Source organism: Papio anubis, chromosome 2, assembly GCF_008728515.1.
Source record: "Papio anubis isolate 15944 chromosome 2, Panubis1.0, whole genome shotgun sequence".
Classification (NCBI taxonomy): Eukaryota; Metazoa; Chordata; class Mammalia; order Primates; family Cercopithecidae; genus Papio; species Papio anubis.
The window spans coordinates 49,843,257-49,868,198 of NC_044977.1; the positions used below are offsets into that span (position 1 = coordinate 49,843,257).

Below are 24,942 nucleotides of genomic sequence, written 5' to 3' on the forward strand. Positions count from 1 at the left end.
AATTAACACTAGTAGTGTAAAAGAGGGTATCACTAGAGATCAACATAGTCATTTAAAATATTGCAAGAGGATCTTTTTAAAAACTTCAACATAGGCCGGGCATGGTGGCTCATGCCTGTAATCCCAGCACTTTGGGAGGCCAAGGCGGGCGGATCATGAAGTCAGGAGATCAAGACCATCCTGGTCAACATGGTGAAACCCTGTCTCTACTAAAATAGAAAAATTAGCTGGGTGTGGTGCTACATGCCTGCAATCCCAGCTACTTGGGGGGCTGAGGCAAGAGAATTGCTTGAACCCGGGAGGCAGAGGTTGCCCTGAGCCAAGATGGCGCCATTGCACTCCAGCCTGGCGACAGAGCGAGACTCCGTCTTAAAAAAAAAACAAAACTTCAACATATTTAAACATTTAGATAAAACGGTAAATTCCTAGAAAAATCCAACTTATCATAATAAACACAAAAATCTGAATAGTCCTATATCTACTAAAAATAAAAATTTTAATTAAAAACTTCCACTGAAAGAAAATCCCAGGAAGAGGTGACTTCACTGGCAAATTCTATCAAATATTTAGGGAAGAAATAATCCATATGTACATAAAGTCCACTAGATAATAGATAAAGAAGAAATACTTCTGACCATAACATGACAAGAAAGGAAAAATTATTGACCAGTCTGCCTTATAAGCACAGATGCAAAAACTCCTAAAGTAGTAGCAAATCAAATCTAGAAGGAAATATACATAAAAAGGAAATATATTATAACCAAGTTGAGTTTATGTCAGGAATATAAGATTGGTTGGACATCTGAAATATATCCATATTAATATCAACATAATTCACCACAATAATAGAATAAAGGAGGAAAATTATATGCTTGTCTCAATGGACAAAAACATTACAAGAAAGGAAAACTACAGACCAATAACCATTATGAGTATAGATGAAAAATTCTTCAACAAGATACCAGCAAATTGAATCCAGCAATACAGAAAAAGAATAATACATTATGATCAAGTGGAGTTTATCCCAGGAATGCAAGACTGGTTCAACATTTGAAATCAAAGTAATTCACCATATTAACAAAACAGAGTCTAGAAAGAGACCCAAAGGTGCAAAGATAATTTAATGGAGAAATTTATCTTTAAAAAAAAAACTGTTGGAACAATTGACTATCCATATGTAAAACAAACTTCAATTCATACTTCATACCTTATATAAAAATTAACTCAAAATGGATCATAGACCTAAAACATAAACTATAATAAGCTTTTAGAAGAAAACATAGGAGAAATTTTTGTGACATTGGGTTAGGCCAGAATTCTCAATCTTGGCACTATCGACATTTTGAATGTCATAATTCTTTGTTATGTGGAGCTGTTTTGTGTATTGCTGGATGTTTAGCAGCATCTCTGTCCTCAACTCACTAGATGGCAGTAGCGCCCCCTCCCTAGTCATGATAATAAAAAAAGTTTCCAAACATTGTCAAATGTCCCCCATGGGGCAAACTCATCTCTGGTTGAGAAACACTGGGTTAAACAAAGGGTTTTTAGACATGACAACAAATCACAATCCAGAAAAGAAAAAACCCATTTCAATCAGACTTCATCCAAATACATTTTACTCTGCAATTACACTGTTAAGAGAATAAAAAATTAAGTCAAAGACCGAAGAAAATATTTCAAGTCACATATCTGATAAAAGACTTATACCCAGAATAAAGAACTCTCAAAACTCACAATAAGAAAACAATCCAATTTTGAAATGTGCAAAAGATTTGGCTACTTCCCCAAAGAAAATATACGAATGGTAAATAAACCATGAAAAGATGCTCAACAACTTTAGTTTATAGGGAAATACAAATTCAAATGATAATGGGATATTACCGCATGTCTATTGAATGGCCAAAAAACCAAAAACAACAAAAAACAAACCCCAACAATACCAAGTGCTAACAAAGATTTGGAGCAACTGGAACTCTCATACATTGTTGGTGGACATGGATAATGGTACAGCTACTTTCACAGCTGGCATTCTTACAAAGTTAAACATGCATTTACTATAAAACCAGGCAATCTAGCTCTTAAGTATTTACCTAAGTGAAATGAAAACTTAGGCTCACATAAAAGCCTGCTCATGAGTATTTATAGCAGTTTTATCATAATCAGAGAAAGCTGAAAACAATCCAAATGTCTTTCAGTGGTTGAATGGATAAACAAATTTTGCCCATCCATGCCATGTATTATATACAGAAAAAAATTAACATTACAAGGCTTGAGGCTGTTATCTTTAGACAAACTTCTTTACAACATTAGCCCTTGGCTGGTGTCTGGGAACTTGGCACCCTGCTCTATGCCTAGACTGCAAACAATGTGATTTACGCTGAACACCGGTTTTCCTTCTGGCAGCCTGGAATTTTGCTAGTTGCTAGGCTTAGGGTGCCTATGCGACCAGTAACCACTAAAAAGCCTGGGTTTTGGTCCCCAGTGGGCTTCCTTAGCAGAAACATTGCACACATGTTACTGCATTTTTTTTCTGCTAGAGAAAGGAGCATGCTAGGTGTGTCCTCTCACTGTGCACCAGAAGACATACCTGTGTCCTTCAGATTCTACCTGTATGTTTTTCCTTTGCTGATCATATCATGTATCCTTTCACTATAATAAACCTTATCCATGAATACAACTATACAATAAGTCTCATGGGTCCTAGTAAATCTCCGAATGTGGGGGTGGCGTTGGCACCCCCGAGACAGAACACTACTCAGCAATAAAAAGAAATGAACCGTTGATCCATGTAACAATATGGATGAATCCTGCATGTATTACACTAAGTTAAAGAAGATAGATTCAAAAGGCTGTATACAGTATAATTACATTTACATGACATTCTGGAAAATGCAAAACTATATCTACAAAGAACAGATTAGTGGTTGTCAGGGATTAAGGGTGAGGGAAGGGTTTGACTACAAAGGAACAGCATAAGGGAATTTCTTTCTCTTGGTTGGTGGTTGATGGAATTGTCCTGCATCTTCGCTGTGGTGTACGTATGTATAGTGAAAAACAGAGTATATATAGGGTTTGGTACTGTTCACAGTTTCAGGCATCCACTGTGGGTCTTGGAAAGTATCCCGAGGATAAGAAGGACTGCTGTATTTAAAACTGTCAATGAACAATGGAGGGTGCTCAGCCTCTATAGTCATCAGGGAAATGCAAATAAAAAACCATTTCATCACTAAGACAACACATTTCATTATTACAGAATGGCTGTATTAAAATGATTGACCATACCAAGCACTGGTGAAGATGTGGAGCAACTGAACTCTCAGAAACACTGCTGGTGGGAGCAGAACGTAAAACCACCATGGCGGAAAACGGACAGTCTGTACTAGAAGCTGAACATACACATACTCAGTGACAGCAATTTCACTGAGTATGCCAATCAATAGTGGCACAGTTTGCTATTACCAAAACAACCAAATATTCATTAACATAGAATGCATACTTTCTGGTGTATTTACAATAGATTATTATCAAGTAATGAAAAAGAAGAAACTATTGCTATACATAACATGCACACATCTCACAATCATCATGTTGAGACAAAGACGCCAGACACCAAAGACGACACACCAAAGAGATCTATTTTAATCAGGTTTTAGAAAACAATAAAAACTAATCTCTGGTGTTAGCAATCTGCCACCTCGGAAGGAAGGTGAGACTGGTCATTTGGATGGGATAAAAAGGGGCTTCTAAGGAGCTGGTAATGCTCTATTTCTTGACTTGGTGGTTATAGGATATGTTTACTTCGTGATATTAATTGAGCTACACACTTAGGATTTGCTCATTTTTCTGTATGCATTTTACATTTTTAAAAAAGTTAAAACATGAAAAATATTTTAATACTTTTTTAAAGTTAAAAAGAGATAAATCCCAAGCTGGGTGCACTGGCTCACGCCTGTAATCCCAGCACTTTGGGAGCCCAGGTGGGTGGATCACATGAGGTCAGGAGTTCGAGACCAGCCTTGCCAACATGGCAAAACCCTGTCTCTACTAAAAACACAAAAATTAGGCAGGCGTGGTGGCGCATGCCTGTTGTCCCAGCACTAGGGAAGCTGAGGCAGGAGAACCCAGGAGACAGAGGTTGCGGTGAGCTGAGATCATGCCACTACACTCCAGCCTGGGTGACAGAGCGAGAATCTGTCTGAAAAAAAAAAAAAAAGATAAATCTGATGATGTCACTTCCTTATGGAATAGCCTTCCATAACACTATCAAGACTACATGACCAAACTCCTGCCTACATCTCGGTCCTTAATTCGCATCGTTATCCCCTTCTTCACCACACTCCAGCCTCACTAGCCTTCTTACTCTCTCATGCATACCAACCTCACTCCTGTCTCAGTGTCTTTGGACTTGCTGGGCCCTTGGCCTGGTGTTCCTTCCCCATATCTGTTCCTGGCCACCTGTTTATCATCCTTTGCATCTGGGTTTCAATATAATCTCTGAACTGCCTTCCCTCACCCTCTACCACAGCCCATCCCACCTCACTTTCCAGCCACTCTCTATCCCAGATGCCAGGCAACATTTTCTATAGAGAGCCAGGTAGTGAATACCTGAGGCTTTGCAGGCCTGACCTCAATGTGTCCACTGTCATGAGGAAGCGGCTGTAGATGATATGTGAATGAGTGGGTGTAGCCATGTTCCCAGAAAACCTTATTTATGGATACCGAGTTTAAATTTTTATATCATTTCCCCTGTCATGAAATCTTTTGATTTTTTTTTCTCCTTCAAGCACTTAAAAATATAAAAACCATTCTTAGCTCACCCACAAAAATTGGCAACTGGGCCAAATTTGGTCCATAGCCAACCCCTGCCCTAACCCCTTACTCCAATTCTTTTCTTCCTAGTCCTTATCGCTGCCTAAAATTATTTCATTTGTTCCTCGCTTTACTTGCTCTTGGAATTTAAGCTCCAAAAGAGAGGGGCCCCACCTGTTGGGTTCACTATCCTGTGCCCACTGCCCATCACAACACCCGATGCTGTGGAAGACGTGAAGGACCAAGCCAACCTGGATGTGACCTTGGCTTTGGTGTGGATTTTGGTGGTCTTCTTCTGAACTGGGCTCACAGAAGCAGACTCAGGCTCATCCTTCAAAGTCTCTGCAATTGAGGATTCCAGTTGGCCTGACGGAGATCGTAAAAGATTTTCTCCTGAGTATAAACTTAGCTTGGGGAGCCGCTCGGGATGAGTTCCAGATTTCATCTTGAACCGAACAAATTCTGCCTCCTCCTTTTTGGTGGGATATTCAATGGTAAACAGACCTGTTAAAAAGACACTGCTGTCATTTTCCCTTCATGGCCAGGACTCCTCTGTCCCTGGTCCCACACTGGAAACATCTAAGTGCACCTTGGCTCACCCCCATCTCCTCCCCTCCGCTCTCACTGATTCTCCGGCACCTCCCCTCTGCTGTCCAGTACAGTGCTCCTGTCCCAGCACACTCATCAGTGACACTGCCAAATGTTGGGTTGTAAGAATGTAAGAATGAATAGGTCTCCTTTCGTACTCATTCTTCAAGACACCTAGCTTCAATCTCACTCTCCCCACCCACGCTGGGGCTTGTTCCATTCAGCCTGTGTGTGTCCTCCCCAGCACCGAATGTAAAGGCTAACTACACAATACATTCCTGGGCCATGCTGTTCCTTCCTCGAGAGTGTTGTTCCCTGTGTCTCCAGCTTTAAGTCAATTCTATCTACTTTCTTGGTTATATTGTATTTATTTATATTCTTGTCTTGCTTTCCCTACTAGACTGGAAAACTTCTAAGGCCAGGGACCTCTCGTCTCTTCACTCACCAGCATTTCTCAAATGTAGGTGCTGAGCATGCAGAGGTACCCCAAGACAGAATTCCCAGCCTCCGGAAATTCCGAGTGGGGGAGCAGGATGGGGGACATAGTCACAATGCTAAGTAGTAAGATGTGTAATTAGAACATGTACAAAGTGCTGTGGGATCCTTTCTTTCATGTGGGTGGAAAAAAAAGAAAAAATAAATAATTAAGTGCTATGGGAGCCCAAAGGAAGTGTGACCCATTCTGCTAGGGAAGTCAAGGAAGGCTTCCCAGAGAAGGGGCGATCGAAGTCTCTGGGGACAAGGAGAAACTCCCCAGAGAGGCAGTGGGGAAAGCACAGCCCCTCCATGCCCAGCCAGGGGGTGGCACAGAATAGGGGTCAATGTATCCTTGTTTCCAGGGCCATCAGCAGTCCGTAGAGGGGCTCAGAGGTGGAAGGGTCCTGAGGCCCCCCACACTGGCCTTGGGGGATCTCTGTGGGCCTAACAGGGACAGCCTAGAGAGGTGACTGCATTTTTCTCTTCTGAGATCCACAAACAGAAGGGAGGAGCAGGGGCTCCAAATGGATGATGGGTGATACGTGAGACGGAGCTAAAGGTGAATGTAGATGTGGGGTGGGGACCAAGAGGGACACAGCCAGCCACTGAGAAACCCAGGAAAATAAGACAATCTCATGGAGATGTGCAAGACACTCCAGGAGAGAGCTCAGAAGTGAAAGTGGGCCCACGTCACTATTCCTAGCTGTGTGGCCTTAAGTCATCTGAGCCCAATGATCCCACCTGAAATGGGGAAATATCTCTGCCATGCCTACTTCCCTGAAGATTCAGACTGAAGATGGAATGGGCGGTAAAGTAAAGGTCTGTCCCTTGAGATGACCTGCTGGAATCTCAGGACTGGGGAGGCCAGCAGATAGGCCTTCGCCCACCTTTTAGCCTCCTTACCTGCGGCCAGCAAGACAGAGTTAATGAACTGAGTCACTGTCTTCTGAAACCGCTTCTTGATCTCAGCCAGGGCTCGGTTCATCTTATGCACCTTGTCGTCCATGTTGCTGATTCTGCGGTTCAGCTGCAGAGAGGCAAAGGAGGGGGCACGTGTCACCCGCCCCTCAAGGAGCCAGCTGCCTAGCCCAGGATAACTAACACTTGCTCCGGTTCAGAGGATGTGCTACTGCCCGCCCCACAACCCCTACCTGGAACATACTCTCTCCCTCTCAGCCCAGTGAGTTCCTGCACACAGGCCCAGGCCCGACTCATGGCCTCTCCTGGGAGGGTTTTCCCTGATTCGACTGGGAAGAACTGCTTCTTGCCTTGGACTCTCATCATGCTCAATGCAGCTTGAAGACGGAAGTTAGCACTTTGCCAAGTGATAGCTGTGTTTGAGCCTATCTTCCCACTAGACTGCAAGCTTCTGGAGGGAAGGGACCGAGTCTTGGTCTCCTGTGTGTCTGAGTGCTTGTCACGCAGGCGCTCAGTAAATGCTATTGCATTCATGAGTAAGTGGACGATAAAGCCCTCTGCAGAGCTTTCTCTGCCGGCCTCCCTCTGCAGTGGATGCTGCGGTGCATCCCCCAGGAGCCCCTTCATCCCTCCAGCTGTCAAAACAGTGGCTGCTGACAGTGCGCAGCTGAGAGCCTGCCTCTGGCCAAGGTTACAGAGGCTGACTGGTCACTGCGGGCCACAAAGGCCCAGGACTCTTGCTTCCATTTGGGATTATGCTGAAGGATCATTCTGGCTCCAGGGCTCCCCACGGGATTGCTGAGGACTCTGCCATGGCTGCCCTCTCTCTCTGCCTTCCTTCAGACCCTCAAAGGGGCTGTTCCCAAGAGCAGTCCCCAGTAAACTCCTGCATACTTGGCTCCATTTCACAGTCTTGGTCAACATCTGCTTCGGCTTTCTATAATGCAGCACTGTTTTCAGAATCTGCCTCAGTGTATTGGTCTGTTTGTCCCTATGTTACATTTCCTTAAGACAGTTATGCTCTTTGAATTACTGCATCATTTTAAATAACCTCTCAGTCTTCTACTACACTTAGGTTGGGTTTTCCAGGAGACCCAACCTAAGACCTGCTCTGAACAGCTGGGGCATGTCAGTGGCACTGCAAAATCAGGCCCAGATTCCAGAGGTAGTTATATTCGGTCTTTCTCTCTAGGAAGCCTTCCGATTTCCTCAGCCAACAGCAACTGCTCCCTCTGCTGAATTTCCACACGTGTCCCTTCCTGTTCTTTCTGCCCTGGGTCCTGTTCATTTTCTTTTTTTTCCACTTCCTTTGTCCCTAAACTCATTTAGCTCCTTGAGAGGAAGATCTATCATCTCTACATCTCCCACGTAACACAGAGAAGGTAGGAAAAAACATTTCTCCTGTGGAATTTAAGCCTCAAGTGGCAAGAGTGGGGTGGGCAGTATCAGATTTCCTGATGAACAACAAAGTCAGCCCATGAGTTCTTTATGCTGCAGGCAGGAAATCTATGAAGGATGTCCCCAACAAATGGCAAAGCCTCAACCATCCTGATTCTTGGCCCCAGTTGCTGCTTCTGTGCTCATCTTATTTATTTATTTATTTGAAATTTATACCCAGCCTCTTTCCAAAAAGGACCTGAGGTGGCACACTGGGCTAATAAAGCATTTAAACAGAGGCTGTTGTCTCGCTTCCTAAGTGCTGCCTTGATGGAAATATTTAGTGAGGAGCCAGGCCTCAGGGCTGTAAAAGCTGGGACCGCTATTCTGCCTGTCTCTCTGATGGGTGGCTCTTTCCAGGGCAATGGGTGTCTGGGGAAGACATTTAACAAGCTTCTCAGTGACAGGGACTTGGAGGGAGGAGGCTGCTCCCGCCCCCACCTCCAGCCTTATAGGGCGACCATGGTTTTGCTAACGAGTGATCACCAACCCCAAATAAACACCCACAGATGGAACTGAATGAACTGTAAAAGTGGGGGTGTGTTAAAGCAGGGTGGGCCCTTATGCATCACCACACGGATGAGAAAACTGAGACCCAGACAGGGAAGGGACTGGCCCAAGGCCCTATGGCCTCTTCCTAGCCGAGGCCTTCTGCCAGCCCCAACACTCAGCACATTTTCTTGGAAGCTCCCTGCAGCTCTCACGGTCCAAGAATCCAAGATAAGCTAATTTTCTAAGCCTCAGGATTTCATGTAAAATATCCTGAGATGCTTAACCATGTGGTTAAAGACAACATTTGGAAATCCCATTACCCACAAGAAAACATATTTACTCATTGTTTCTATTTATCTTGTTAGAAAGTTGTCATACATAATACACAGCTTGCACTCTCAAAAGAGGTTATGATCAGAATTATTTTTTTGGCAAGTCAATCTTGGTCAACATCTGCTTCAGCTTTCTATAATGCAGCACTGTTTTCAGAATCTGCCTCAGTGTATTGGTCTGTTTGTCCCTATGTTACATTTCCTTAAGACAGTTATGCTCTTTGAATTACTGTGTCATTTTAAATAACCTCCCAGTCTTCTACTGCACTGTCAAACCATGCCTTGATAAGCTTCCCTTAATAGAGACTCTACCTTCTAGCCCAGCATGCTCCACTAGAAATATAATGTGAGCTACACATGTAGTTGAAAACGGTCCTAGTAACCACATTAAAAACATTTTTAAAAGGGAAAATTAATTCTAATTATCTATTGATTTAAACCAGTATATCAAAAATAGGGTTATATCAACATATCATCAAAATAGTCAATTATTGAGAAATTTTACATTCTCAATTCACACTAAATCTTTTTTCTTTCTTTCTTTCTTTTTTTTTTTTTTTAGAGATGGAGTCTCGCTCTGTTGCCCAGGCTGGAGTTCAGTGGCTCGATCTCCACTCACTGCAAGCTCCGCCTCCCGGGTTCACGCCATTCTTCTGCCTCAACCTCCCCAGTAGCTGGGACTACAGGTGCCCGCCATCACACCTGGCTAATTTTTTGTATTTTTAGTAGAGACAGGCTTTCACCGTATTAGCCAGGATGGTCTCCATCTGCTGACCTTGTGATCCGTCCACCTTGGCCTCCCAAAGTGCTGGGATTACAGGCGTGAGCCACTGTGCCTGGCCAGCACTAAGTCTTTGAAATGCAGTGTGCGTTTCCATGAAGAGCCCATCTCCATTTGGACTTGTCACATTTCAAGGGCTCAATCGCCATGTGTGACTCATGGCTACAATATCGGACAGCACAGCTCTAGACTTCTAATTCCATCTTGAGGAGGTTGCTTTAAGGTAAGAAAATAAGACTTGAATTCTTAGGGGCTTTTCTAGGCCTAAGGGGCTTGTTGGGTACACAGACTGAGAGTGATTTCTCTCAGCTGCTCATGGGGGTCTTGAATTGCTTATATCTTGGTTCTCAGCTGCATTCCAAATTTCAGAGATAATCAGACAAGAGGTTGCCAGAAAAATGAAGCATTGCTGCAATTTTATGAGAATAAATAATTTTCTAATATCCATTGCCTTTGATAAGAAAAGTAGATTCATACTTTTAAAACGCAGTCTAAAAAGGTTTCCAAGAAACATAGATAGGTGACTTTGTACCCAGTGCATACTTAATCACTTAACAATAACTTTTTCTGGCCAGGCACGGTGGCTCACGCCTGTAATCCCAGCACTTTGGGAAGCTGAGGTGGGTGGATCATTTGAGGTCAGGAGTTTGAGACCAGCCTGGCCAACATGGTGAAACCCCGTCTCTACTAAAAACACAAAAATGAGCTGGTGTGGTGGTGCGCACCTGTAATCCCGGCTGCTCAGGAGCCTGAGGGCATGAGGATTGCTTGAACCTGGGAGGCAGAGGCTGCAGTAAGCCAAGACTGCACTACTGCACTCCAGCCTGGGTGACAGACAAGGCTTGGTCTCAATTAAATAACAATAGAATAGAATAGAATAGAATAGAATAGAATAGAATAGAATAGAATAGAATAAAACCAATGGCCTTTCATGGTGAGAGTGTGGAACCAAATTGACAGGGCTGATGTATCAATAAGCAAGATCATTCATCTCAGCCCAAATGGACTCAAATTCTTGCTGGTAGTTTGCTCTTAGAAGTAACCAATGCATGCTGGATTCACAGGTACCTGCGTTTCTCCAGTGCTTCCTCTTCTCCTCTCCTACCAGATTCCACACGACCCTCTGGCACACAAGAGTCAAGCTAGATGATAATTGGTGCCCATGCTTTTGCCCCTTCCATTATATTGAGAGAATTTCAGAGTTTAGAGGGAATGAGACTTCTTTATTTCTACATCTCCAGCAGCCAACTTGGCCTGCTGCAAGTGATATTAAATGTTTACTGAATTTGTTAATGGATTAATGAAGGTGAAATGCTGCTGGAATGAAAATGTAGTGGGGGAGAAAAAAAACAGATGCAATGTTTTCCTCCAGGAGTAACAAAGGAGACCCCTAACAAATGCCCACACCCTATGTCCTTATTGGACATTGGGTTGGTTGCCCTTGCTGGGCTCTGCCAGCTTTGAGCATCTGTCAGCTTGTGGCATACAGTGGCAAGTGCCCATACAGCTTAAGAGCTTCTTGCTCAGGATGATCATATAATCTATCATCCAAACCAGGACACTTCTGAGGGGAACACATAGTGCCATTTACAATTGCTCCAGGTGTGTAATTGCTCCGGTATAAACTGGGACTGGCTCTAGGCAAATTGAGAAGTGTGGTCACCCTGCTTTTGCTTCTAGGAGCCTTCCCTTAGTGGGCAGAGTGCCCTGTGGGGAGCTCAAATAGTCTGCTCTACCCACCTAAGCTTTGGTTACCCCCATCTTGTGTTGAGGTCAAGTGTTCTCTTTCGGGATATACACTCAGGGTGTAGGGACTGTGTCCTCTTAATCCTCTCCACCTCTCTCCCTGATGTTGCCTTGACATCACCAGGTACACAGTAGGATCCATTATGACCCATTGAATGGAAGAATTGGACTCCCAGTCACCACAGTATTCTCATCCACCCAAAAAATATTTGGTAAAGACTTAATTTGAAGTAGTCCTCATGCTGGGGGCCCTGGGACAACAGACATCAGAGGTAATCACAGGGAATTTTCAATGTGTAGGGCAGATAGACTTGAAAATAAAGGAGTCTAGAATGGAGGTTGTCACCGCTAGCGGGGCTGAGCAGAGGGAGAGACTAACTCTACTTGGGATGGGAAGAGGGTGGTAGAGAAGGTCATCAACATGCACTGGTAGTTATTCTACTCAGTATCATTTCTTCTGGTAACAGCACTTTGATTTTCCTTTAGGGAAACTCTTCTGCCTTATCCTTTGCCCAGGTGGTTCATTTGAGACTAATCTTACACCTTGGCCCCAGGATGGACATAAGCCTCAAGCTTGGCCAATGGGAGCAATACATACGCCTGGCCACAGGAAATGTTTCACATATGGGCAGTTGATAGAGCCAATGAGTGTTGATGCTGGCATTTCTACTGGAGTGTGTAGGAAAGAGAAGTCCTTCTTCTTCCAGGGGCACTAAAGCTAGTATAATAATAGCCCAGAGATGTTCATGGTCATCTTGTCATCAACAGGAAAAATCTCCTTGAGAAGGAAGCCAACAAAGAGGAAAGCAGAGCCAAGAGATGGGAAGATCTGGTGGAATCATTTCAGGGCCTGGATCCAGCCATGCCTGAAAGTGCATATTGACAGACTTCTCAGTTTATTGAGCCACTATATATTTTTTCATGCTTAAGCTAGTCCACACTGGATTCTGTCACTTACAACTGGGAGACTCTTAACTGATATAAGAAGTTTCACAGAGAAGGTGGTACTAAGAGTAGGCAGTGAATAATGGCAGAGGAAGAGGCAGGGCTTTGCATGGGAGGGTGGTGGGGAGTAAGGGCAAAAGCTCTGAAATATGAAAAAGCAACTCACGTTGAGATGCCCAGGGGTCAGGGCAGGGTGCCTGGTCTGCCTTGCCTTACCCGTTTTTCATATGCCATTCCATGAGGACAGTTGTTTGCCGACACAGCGAGTGTTACTGTCTCATTCAGGGAGGTGAAGGTGACCGTGATGGAGTCCTGTCCCAGCACCTTTAGCTTCATTTCCTCATTCACCTGTAGATGAAGAAACAGTACTCAGAGAATCCCTGCTTCTATGGCCCCAGCCACCCCTTCCTTACCCACTACAAAGCACAAAGCCCCTGTTGGCTCGGGGCAGAAGATTTGTAAGAGCTTTCCAGTTCTTATGTTAGAATTCAGCTTCATGGAGAAGACAGAACAATTCCAGGCTCCCCTGGGGGACCCACTGAAAAAGTAAATGATGCTTTCTTATTCCTGCTCCTTCCCTTTCCAACTCAAGCATGAAACCCACTGTGACTGGCAGATGAATCAGCTTCAGTTCTGGTAAAGATGAATTGGGAATGCAGCTTGGATCAGAAGGTAACCCTTTATCCCTGAATCAGACAGATGTGTCCACTCAGGCACCAGGTCTGACTCTGACTCTTGTCCTACAGCAGTAGGAAGGTGACCACTTGGCAGGAAGCACCGGAAAGCCGGCTGAAGATGGGTGGTAAGATGTCAAAGAGGACCCAGAAGGGCCTGGGCCACACATACTCAGCCCCTTCCCCTAAAGTCAACAAATATGTCATTACTCTTCCCCTGAGGAGGAGCCAAAGATGGGTGGAAAAGGGGCAGCTACTCTTTATCATCACTTCCAAAAGAGTGGGATTTCCTTTAAGCAGTACCAGACTGGAGATTGTGGGGGAATGAGTTGCCCTTATAACAACTCACTCCTTACTGAGAGTTCTGTGGTCTATGGGTGAGTCCCAGTTCTGCCTCCTGATAACAAGCCAGTTGGCTTCGCTGAATCTTAACTTCTTCCACATGAAATCACTGAGTGGCTATTATCAGGATCAAATGAGATAAAAATGGTGGAAGTGGCTTTGTAAGCCATTAAAGCCTATGCCCAGCATGAGCAGATATTGTCAGGGCAAGGTACAATTTGAGGTAGAGCAACTCAGATTTAAGGCTGTTGAACAATTTGCATGTGCAGAGCACAATTTATATGCAGGGACCCTCCCAGAGAGCCTCAGAGTGTACAGCCCTACACTGCTGTGCTTCTCTCAGTCTTCAATGTCCCTGACCTACAATATCCCCTTACCTACAAATACCCCCAGGATGCCTCTGAACCAAAAACAAAACAAAACAAAACAAAACCACTCTCTGCTTTGCTCCTTCCATTTCCTTCTACTATTTCAGTTGCTTACCCCAGGGTCTACACTTAACTTCCTTACTTCTGAGTTTCTTCCTCACACCCTGCAGCCTGGAGACTAGTTCCCTCCAGCACCCTGAAAGCACTGAACTATGACGTGCCAAGTCTTTTGACATCTTCAAACTTGATCACTCTCACTTAAAAGAAACTGTCGGCCGGGTACAGTGGCTCACGCCTATAATCCCAGCACTTTGGGAGGCCAAAGTGGGCAGATCACGAGGTCAGGAGATCGAGACCATCCTGGCTAACATGGTGAAACCCCGTCTCTACTAAAAATACAAAAAAAATTAGCCAGGCATGGTGGTGGGCGCCTGTAGTCCCAGCTACTCAGGAGGCTGAGGCAGGAGAATAGTGTGAACCTGGGAGGCAGAGCTTGCAGTGAGCTGAGATCACACCACTGCATTCCAGCCTGGGTGACAGAGTGAGACTCTGTCTCAAACAAAAAAAAAAAAAAAAGAAAGAAAGAAACCCTCCTTTCTCTTGTCCTCCTTCTAGAGAGATGTAGTATAGAGCCATGGTTGGGAGCTCAAGCTTAGCAGTTGAGCAGGGGTTAAATCCCAGCATTGCCATTTACCAGTTGGGCAATTCTAGACACATTGGTTAGCTTCTCTGAGCCTGGGGACAATAATAGTAAAAAGTAAGGTAAAAGTAAAAAGTTTTATCCCATGAAATTTTCTCATGGGATGGTTAGCCAATTTCAGCAGATTTCATAGCTTAGCATAGTACAGCTTTTATTTATTAATTTTGCCCCCTGGATGGTTTCTCTTTCTCTCCCCCAAACGCCCAAGTATGGCAGCTCTACAAACCACAGACTTGTCTTCTTGAGAGTTTATTAGCCAGCCCATTATACTTATCCATTATCCCCAATCTCTCACACTAGGTCAGGGTCCATGTCACAGTAGCCCAGAGAGATATGGCCACTGAACCAAATAAGCATGTCTAAAATCATTTTGGTCACTGATCCTCTCAGAAACTTCTCTGTTTCCGCCCAGACACATAATCCATCATGGAGTCATCTACAATTCTCTTTTCCTTTCATCTACCCCTTACAGGCCATGCTTGTGCACCACTGAGTTATTTTATTGAAATGACCCCTTTAAAAAATATTGCTGCTATTTTTAATGCTGTTGGGTCTGGCTAGTAACTCCCCAACTAGTTTCTCCACTAGCCCACCCACTGGTCTCTCTCCAGTCAAGCAAAAATGCTAGACTGAGCATTGCAGTCCTCAGCTTAAAAATTAACCAGCTGGTTCTACTCCCGGTATAGCTGAGTCAGTGTCTGACAGGCTGCCTTCCTCATAGATAACTATAAGCTTGAAAAAATTAAAAAAAAAAAAAAAAAGCAATGACGTAAAGGCTATGAAGAGTGAACAAATGCAGGCAGACTTTGAAGAGGAGTCAAAATTTAAAAGAAAGGAGCAGCATGGGATAAGGTTTTGTTTTGCAGCTTTAGCTTGAGGGCAGGCCACAGTCATGGCCAAACTCCACCATCTTTCTGGCCTGAAGAACCCAGAGGACAGAACCTGGAGCAACCACAGTCATGGGAAACTGTAGGAAGAATTCCAGAAAGGACAGCACCAGAGAAGGAGAGGCCAGAATTCTGTGTATAAACTGTCCCTGTCTCTGGCTGATCCTTGAACCATGCTTGAGCAGGGAAGACTCAAGACACCTTACGCTTGAAGAAACAAACAAACAAACAGAAAAACTGAACGGAGATGTGAGCTTCTGCAAGTGAAACAAAGTTTGTGGTTTCAGTCTAACCAAGTTCATTGCCTATTAAAACAAGAATATCAACACTCTTCAGAGAAATACACCAGAATTCAGACACTCCACTACGTAACATTCATAATGTCCACCTACAGTCCAAAATTATTCAATATGTGAAGAACCAGTGAAGTGTGAGCTGTTCTCAAGGCAACAGATAATCAACAGAGGCCAACTCTGTCTGATAACACCCAGACATTGAAATTTTCAGACAAGGACTTTAAAACACTGATTCAACTACACTAGATGAGGTAAGGGAAAATGTACTTGTAAGAAATTATAAAATACAGAATCTCAGCAGAGAAATAAAAAATATAAAAGTAACTAAGTGGAAATTCTAGAGCTGAAAATATGTAAATCTGAAATTTTAAATTATTATATTATTATCGTAATAGTAGAATGGAGATGACAGAATAAATTCACTGAACTTGAAGACAGATCAAGAGAAATTACCCAATCTCAAAAGTAAAGAGAAAAATAATGTGAATAACAACATAAGAGAGCTTCAGGAACCCTTGGGACAATATCAAAAGGTCTAAAATAGACATAATTAGAGTCTCAGAAGAAAAGGAGAAAGATTGGAGCAGGTTTTTTCTTTCTTTCTTTTTTTTTTTTTGAAACGGAGTCTCGCTCTGTCACCCAGGCTGGAGCGCAGTGGCCGGATCTCAGCTCACTGCAAGCTCCACCTCCCAGGTTTACTCCATTCGCCATTCTCCTGCCTCAGCCTCCCAAGTAGCTGGGACTACAGGCGCCCGCCACCTCGCCCAGCTAGTTTTTTGTATTTTTCAGTAGAGACGGGGTTTCACCAGGTTAGCCAGGATGGTCTCGATCTCCTGACCTCGTGATCCGCCCATCTCGGCCTCCCAAAGTGCTGGGATTACAGGCTTGAGCCACCGCGCCCGGCCTGCAGGTTTTTTTTTCTAAAGAAGATTTAGAAGATTCCCCAAATTTGATGAAACAAATTTAAATGAATTTACAGACTCAAGAAGCTCAGTAAATGGAATAAATATGAAGACAACTACACCTAAATGTATCAGTTAAACGTAGAAAACCAAAGAAAAGAGAAAATCTTGCAAGCAGGTAAAGAAAATAAACAGTGACTTGAATAACTACAGACTTCTTATAAACGATGGAAGACAGACACAGTGGAACATCTTTAAAATGCTGAAAGAAAATAAAAATCATCCCAGAATCATATCCAGCAAAAATATCCTTTAATAAAAAGTTTTTTTTTTTTATCATGAAAGAAAACAGAGAATACATTGCCAGAAGATACGCACTTCAAGAAAGCCAAAGGAAGTTCTTCCGGCTGAAGAGAAATGGTACCAGAGGGAAACCTGGATCCTCAAAGAGTAATGAAGAACAATGGAAATAGTAAACATCTGGGTAAAAACAAATTGGCCCCTGCAGCCTCCAAGACAGCATGCAAACTCCCCAGCCTGACATCCAGTGCCTCCCGCCTCCACCTGACACCATACATACCTCTTGCTCCACCTGTCTTTCACAAGAAGCACTTGTGACCTCTTAAAAATTACACATTTAGTCCCAACTTCAACCTTTGCAGATTCTGCTCCCACTACCCAGAAGATTTTTGCCTCCTCCTCCTCTTTATGTGAATCACACACACTCACCCCCATGCTACAACCCCAGGGCCACCTTCTTTTCCAGGCCACTCCTGACTTCACATGCCTCTATTGTGCTTTTCTGCATGCAGCTCCAGGAAATATATTACAGTGAACTAAAATGCATTACTAACACACTTTACTGATGTCAAAGCACTTTCCCCTCCATTATTTCATTTCTTCTCATGAAAGTACCATGAGGCCGGAGGGCAGTTCTGGTGACCCACTTTGTATAGATGAGACAACTGAGACTCAGAGAAGCTGAAAGGTTTTTGCAAAGTTGCACAGCCACAGTCTGGCAAAGTTGGCACTAGTACTTAGCTCCTCAAATTCTTATCACAGTTCTCCGCTTGGCCACACTAACACACAACTTATGATGCCTGCCTTCAACTGATTTCTAATCTTGGATTATAAACTTTTCATACAGCTATGAAAAGTTAAACATTAAGTAAACAACACAACACACCCCTAGACTGGGGATCTCAGACCTGGCCACGCCTCAGAAATGTTTGCGAAAACCACAGAAATCCAAAACTCCTAACATACCAACTGAGTCAGGGTTGCTCTGGGGCTGTGCCTGGGATCTTTATTTTATAAAAAGTCCCAGAGGTGATTCTGATACGCAGCCAGAGACGAGAACCTCTTCCTAACATTAATTACCAAGTGACTCATCCAAACTGTGTGCACTGTGGGAAGAGAAATGGGTGTGGGATGGGATGGCACAAAGGAGGGGAGTCTGGGCAGGGCTTTGAAGGAATTTGGGAGGCCATTTGTACTGGCAAAGAGAGGAGGGGGTGCATTTCAGGCCAAAGGAGTAGGAAAGGTGAGACATGTTCAAGGGAGAGAATATTCCTGAGCAGAGGTGTGGTCTGAGGAATCAGAGCATAAGGAGAGTCAGTGGCCAGTGTAGAGGATGAACCAAGAGGACAAGAAACAGGAGACTCCAGGAGGCTGGAGCCCTCCCATGCACTCCGAGTGCTTGTGTCCGCAACCTTACTGTGGGGCTTTTCTCTCAGGCCAGCTTGAGTGGATGCTATGTTCTGTGATCTTTCTCTGAATCCCAGCACTCCCTTCTCTCACAGTTCTTATCTGTGTCTAATCTGTGTTCTTATTACTCCCTTAGACTTCTGAGTTCCTTGATAAGTTTTGTTTCTCCTTCCATCCTCTGATTGGTGATTCTCAACTGGGGGCAATTTTGCCCCCCAGAGGCTACATTTGGTGATGCCTGAAGATATTTTTGGTTGTCACAACTGGAGAAGGGGATACTACTGGAATCTAGTGGGATGCTAAACATCCTACAATGCACAGTTCTACCAAAGAAGTATCCATCTCAAAATGTCATTAGTGTCAATGATGAGGAACTCTGCCACAGATAAGTGACAAGCACACTTAGTTGCTTTATTAATAAGTTTACTAATATATTATTAATAATTCAGCCCTCTTTATTATATGTTATTTAATAAATCTTTGGTGAATAATTATCTGAACAGCCAAATGAATGAAAAGAGTTTGTATCTATCAGTCACTTTTGACTTCTAGATTGTTTTATTTTATAGATAATAAAATAAAATAAAAACAAAAACTGAGGAGACCCATATAGAATTGCTAATTTTTATTATTGCCACACATAGGCATTAAAAATAAAGCTATCAACTACTATAACCGTGACTTCATAAAACATATTTTAACAGTAAAAATAGAATAATATTAATAATAAAAATTATACAGGAAGGATATTACCAAGAAATGTCTGTAAAGCAGCCAATAGTTTAGGCTGGTGAAAAGTTCCCTTCAGCCAACCTGGACCACCATCCACCAACTTGGGAGCCTCTGAATAAGATTATGAGCTTCTTCAGGGCAGGATTCCTGTCTTATGGGTAGCCCTGGGATTTTAATGCTAGGCAGTGCATGGCAGGATGCCAAGGCCCTCCCTGTGACAGTGATGCTCACTGCCACCCAACCTGTGCTGCCCATCCATACCTTGTATTCCAGGGAAAGCAGAGTCTCCGTCCTGGAAGTCCAGCTCCATTTGTGGACTACATAGCCCTGCTGGTCATTGGTGGTCCCACCTTCCTCATCCAAGATTAATACATATGGGCAACTAGGAGAGATACAGAAGTGAGTAGCTGCCACTGGGCCCCTGAAGGAAGCTCTCATCACTGCAGGCTATGGGCAGGCAGGTCTGTAAGACTCAGTTCCAGGCTGGAGGAATGGTGGAACCCTGCAGGCAGCCTCACTTTCCCCACTTGCTATGGTCTGAGGCCCCTTAACACCTGTTGATGCTACTGGAGGAGCCCATTCTGAGAGAGATGATGAAGGCTCAGGTTGAACACAAGAGGGGAAGAAATGGGATTTGTGCTCTGTTGCCTAGTAGCCCAAGTGTATAATAGGCACCAAGATGGGAACTGGAATACCTATAACATAAGAGTAAGTCATTTCTTCCGAGAACAGTCCCTTATGAAAAGTCAGGCAAATCCAGACATGGTGGCTTATGCCACCCCGTGTCATCCCAGCACTTTGAGGGGCTGAGGCAGGAGGACTGTTTGAGGCCAGGAGTTTGAGATCATCCTGGTCAACACAGTGAGACCCTGTCTCTACAAAAAGTTTAAAAAATTATCTAGGCATTGTGGCGCATGTCTGTAGTCCCAGCTAACCCAGGAGGCTGAGGTGAAAGGATCACCTGAGCCCAGGAGTTCGAGGCTGCAGTGAGCTATAATCATGCCACTGCACTTCAACCTGGGTGACAGAGTGAGAGCAAGACCCTGTCTCAAAACAAAAACAAAAACAAAACAAAAAAGAAAAGCCAGACAATATCAACTTTTGGCTGGCAAGAATATGTACTTCTCTTAAAAGATGCCACAGAAGTAGTGTGTTCATACCTCTCCGTCCACTCCTGGTACAAAACATTTTTTCCACTAAATAATTCTTCCATTAATATAACTAACAATCAAGATCTTAGTACTCTGGGGTACCAAGTGGAGTAGGACTTGGGAAGGTGTCCTTCTCATTGGCTGTGGCATAGACACAGCAAGGAAAGGCTGAGCCTTAAAGTTCCTATGTCCCTGCAGAAACAGCCTCAGCCCTGCCTCACTGCCTTACTAGACCTCTGGACACCGCCTGGCTTCTTCTTTAACCAGGGACTCATAGTCACCACTTCAGTCCTCCCTCCATCACCCTCAGAGGTACTTCCATGAGACTAGTACTCTTCCAGTCTACTTACCTGGTTTTTAGGTTGTAGTGAACACAGCCCTGACCTTCAGCATTGAATAGGGCCAGCAAGGAGAAGCCAGGTATGTCATTAAAGAGGCAAGTGATGGTTCTCCCTCTGCAGCATGTGGGGATCTGACATATAGCGATGTTTCCAGAGGGATAGCTGGCAGAAATGTTCAGGTAGAACTAACAGAAAACCCCCCTCTCAGTTGTCCCATTGAAGCAAGTCCACATGTCAAAGTGGTAGCTATTTGGTGCATCATTCTCCATCTTCAAACACCCTCCTTGCATTTTGCATAGGTAACAATTATATGATCATGGAACCCAATGATGACCTAGCTGTTTTTCTGTATCTTCTTTCTATTTTCTCACAACCACCTTGTGGTAGGTAGTATTATCTTCCTCTCACAGATGAGTAGGGTCCCCCTGGGTCTAATGGGTTTCCTGAGACATGGAACTTTCAGTGTAAAACCTAAAAAGTCCCAGGCAAACCAGGATGAGTTGGTCACCCTATAGATGAGGAATCCAAAGTGCAGAAAATTATCTGCCTCATGTCACATCACAAGGAAGTGGCAGAGCCAGGACTTGATCTCTAAGGCCAGCAATATTTCTAATGCTGTCAGGCTGCTCCCACTTCTGACAAATCAAGGAGGACAGGTAATGTCTCCCTGTTCATTTTCTAGTAAAGAGGCCCCAAGAAGCACTGGTCCTGACTAAGGAGGACATGGTATGGGCAGGACATTCCTGTGTGCAGGAATTTCACAAGCAGTACTCCAGACACAGACGCATTTCAGAATGAAAGCAGAAAGAAAAGGAAATGAAGAAAAATGAAGATTCTCAGGGACCTACAGGAGGCCATCAAGCTTACCAACATATGAATAATAGGAGTCCCAGAAGGAGAGACAAGAGAAATTAGGGTAGAAGGAATATCTGAAGAAATAATGCTGAAAACTCCCCAAATTTGATGAAAGACAATAATATACATGTTCAAGAAGCTTAACAAACTCCAAGTAAGATAAATTCAAAGATATTCTCATTGAGACACATTATAATTCAACTGTCAAAAGACAAATACAAAGAGGGAATCTTGAAAGCAGCAAGAAAAAAGAGATTCATCATATATAAGAGACCTTCAATAAGATTAATGGCTGATTTCTCATCAGAAACCATGGGGTTAAGAAGGCAGCAATATGAAATACCTAAAGACCTCAAAGGAAAAAAATAAAACTGTTAACCAACAATTCCATATCAAGCAAAATTATCCTTCAAAAATGAAGAAATTAAAACATTCCCAGATAAACAAATATTGAGGAAGTTAATCACTAGTAGACCTGCCCTGCAAAAAAACACTGAAGGGAATCCTTCAGGCTGAAATGAAAGGACACTAGACAGTGACTCAAACTCATACAAAGAAAAAAAGAACACTGGTAAAGTTAACTATATAAGTAAATATAAAATCCAGTATTGTATTTTCAGCATATAATTTTTCTTTTTTTCCTATATGACTTGAAAGATAAATGCATAAAACAATAATTGTAAACCTATGTTAATGGGCACACAATGTATCTATAAAACATAATTCTTTGATAACAACATAAAGGGGAAGGGATAGAGCTATATAGGAGCAGAGTTTTATATATTATTGTGGCAAGTTATTAATTCAAACTAGTGTGTTAATTGTAATACACAGGTATATTAGTTTCCTAGGGCTATCATAACAAAGTACGATAAACTGGATGGCTAAAAGCAACATAAATTTATAATCTCACAGTTCCAGAGGCTGAACATCCAAGATCAAGGTGTCAACAGGGTTATGCTTTGGAAGGCTCTGGGGAAGAATTCTTCCTTGCCCCTTACAGTTCCTGGTGATTGCCAGAAATCTTTGGTATTCTTTGGATTGTACATGCTTCATTTCAATCTCTGCCTCAGTCATCATATAGCTTTCTTCTGTGTGTGTGTGTATGTGTGTGTGTGTGTGTGTCTGTCTGCTCTTCTTATAAGGACACTAGTCATTGCAGTAGGGCCCACCCCAACAATATGACTGCATCTTAAAATTTACAACTTCAGAGCCCCTATTTCCAAATGTGGTAATATCCTGAGGTTCCATGTGGTTACAAATTTTGGGAGACACCATTCAACCCATTATACCAAGATAACCCTAAGGAAATAACTTAAAAATATGGAGAAAAGAAAATGAGAAGTAAATCAAAATGGCATGCTATAAAAAGTCAGACACAAAAAGAGAAAGTAACGAAGGAACTGAGAAACAAAGATGGTATAAGACATATAGAAAACAAATAGAAAACTTAAAGAATTAAGTCCTTCTGTATCAGCAATTACTTTAAACAGAAATAGATTAAACTCTCTAATCAAAAAGGCCAGAGCTGAGACATGAGAATCGCTTGAGCCCAGGAGGTGGCGGCTGCAATGAGCCAAGATTGCACCACTGCACTCCAGCCTGGGCGATAGAGTGAGACTCAGTCTCAAAAAAAAAAAAAAAAAAAAGGCTGGCAGGATAAATTTTTAAAAACCAAAACACAATTCAACCATATGCTGTGTCTAAGGGACTCACTTTAGATCCAAAGACAAAACTTGGTTGAAAGTGAAATGATAGAAAAAGATATTCTATGCAAATTGTAACCAAAAGGGAGTAGGGGTGAATATACTAATACCATGCAAAATAGATGTTAAGTTAAACATTTTTACAAGTGACAAAGAAGGACATTACATATTGAGAGAAGGGTGAATACCTTAAGAATATGTAACAATTATAGAGATATACACACCTAATAACAGAGCCTCAATATATATATAAATTTAAAACCTGACAGAATTAAAGGAAGAAATAGTTCTACAAAAATAGTTGGAGACTTCACTACCTCATGTTCAATAATGGATAGAACAACTAGACAGAAGATCAATAAAGAAATAGAGGGCTTAGGCAGCTTGCAGTAGCTCACGCTTGTAATCCCAGCACTTTGGGAGGCCAAGGCGGATGGATCACCTGAGTTCAGGAGTTTGAGACCAGCCTGGCCAACATAGTGAAACCCCATCTCCACTAAAAATACAAAAAAATTTAGCTGGGCATGGTGGTGTACACCTGTAATCCCAGCTATTCAGGAGGCTGAGGCAGGAGAATCACTTGAACCCGGGAGGCAGAGGTTGCAGCCAGCCAAGATTGCACCACTGCACCCCAGTCTGGGTGACAGAGTGAGACTCCACCTCAAAAAAAAAAAAAAAAAAAAGAAAGAAATAGAGGATTTGAACATACAGAATCCCACCCAACAACAGCAGAACACACATTCTTCTCACACTCACATGGATCATTCTCCAGTACAGACAATATGTTAGGCCACAAAACAGGTCTCAATAAATTGAAACCATAGAAAGTATCTTTTTTGATCACAATGGAATGAAACTAGAAATCACTAACAAAAGAAAATTGTGAAAATTCACAAATACATGAAAATTAAACAACACACAAACAATAGGTGGATAAAAAAATCACAAGGGAAATTATAAAATACTTTGAAGTGAATGAAAACAAAACACAACATATCAAAACTGATGCGAGAAAGGCAAAGCAACACTCAGAAACAAATTTATAGCTGCAAATACCAACATTAAAGAAAATGAAGATCTCAAATCAATAACCCAATTTTCTACCTTAAGGAACTAGAAAAAGAAAAGCAAACTAAAGCAAAGCTAGCAGATGGAAGAAAACAATAAAAAAATCAGAGGGGAGAAAAACAGAATTGAGAATAGAAAAATAGAATGAACAAAACCAAAAGTTGCATCTTTGATAAATCAAGAAAGCACAAACTTCTAGCAGACTGACTAAAAAAAAGACTCAAATTCCTAAAATCAGAAATGAAAATGGGACCTTACAGAAATAAAAAAAAATCCTAATAATACAACAATATGAACAGCTGTATACCATAAAGTTAGATAACCTAGATGGACAAATTCCTAGAAACACATAAACTACCAGAAGTGACTCAAAAAGAAATAAAAAAACCTAAATAGAACTATAGCAAGTGAGGAGATTAAATCAGTAATGAAAAATCTCCCAACAAAGAAAAGCCTAGGACCAGATGGCTTCACTGGTGAATTCTACCAGACATTTAAAGAATTAATACCAATCCTCCTCAAGCTCTTCCAAAAAATAGAAGAGCAGACCTGAACACTTCCTAACTCATTCTATGAAGCCAGGGTTATCTTGATACCAAAGTCAGACAAATACATAAAAATAAAACTTCCCATATCCCTTATGAATATAAACATAAAGTATCTTAACAAAATACCAGCAAACCAAATT

The 24,942-nt window shown here is 42.6% G+C and overlaps 1 protein-coding gene across 5 annotated transcripts in view; it reads right to left on the reverse strand.

Annotated features, from left to right (window-relative positions):
* Positions 1-24,942, reverse strand: part of C2H3orf20 (chromosome 2 C3orf20 homolog) — a 93,832-nt gene that overhangs the window by 32,234 nt on the left and 36,656 nt on the right. For 4 of the 5 annotated variants that reach the window (XM_003906860.4, XM_009181298.3, XM_003906861.4 and 1 more), the window contains exons 8-12: positions 20,635-20,787; positions 19,395-19,515; positions 12,742-12,873; positions 6,778-6,901; positions 5,061-5,313 (exon numbers count right to left, since the gene is read on the reverse strand). In XM_003906860.4, coding sequence (XP_003906909.2) covers positions 5,061-5,313; positions 6,778-6,901; positions 12,742-12,873; positions 19,395-19,515; positions 20,635-20,787 — 783 coding nt within the window. The remainder of the gene's footprint in view (positions 1-5,060; positions 5,314-6,777; positions 6,902-12,741; positions 12,874-19,394; positions 19,516-20,634; positions 20,788-24,942) is intronic. The other variant, XM_021922676.1, reaches the window with a different exon arrangement.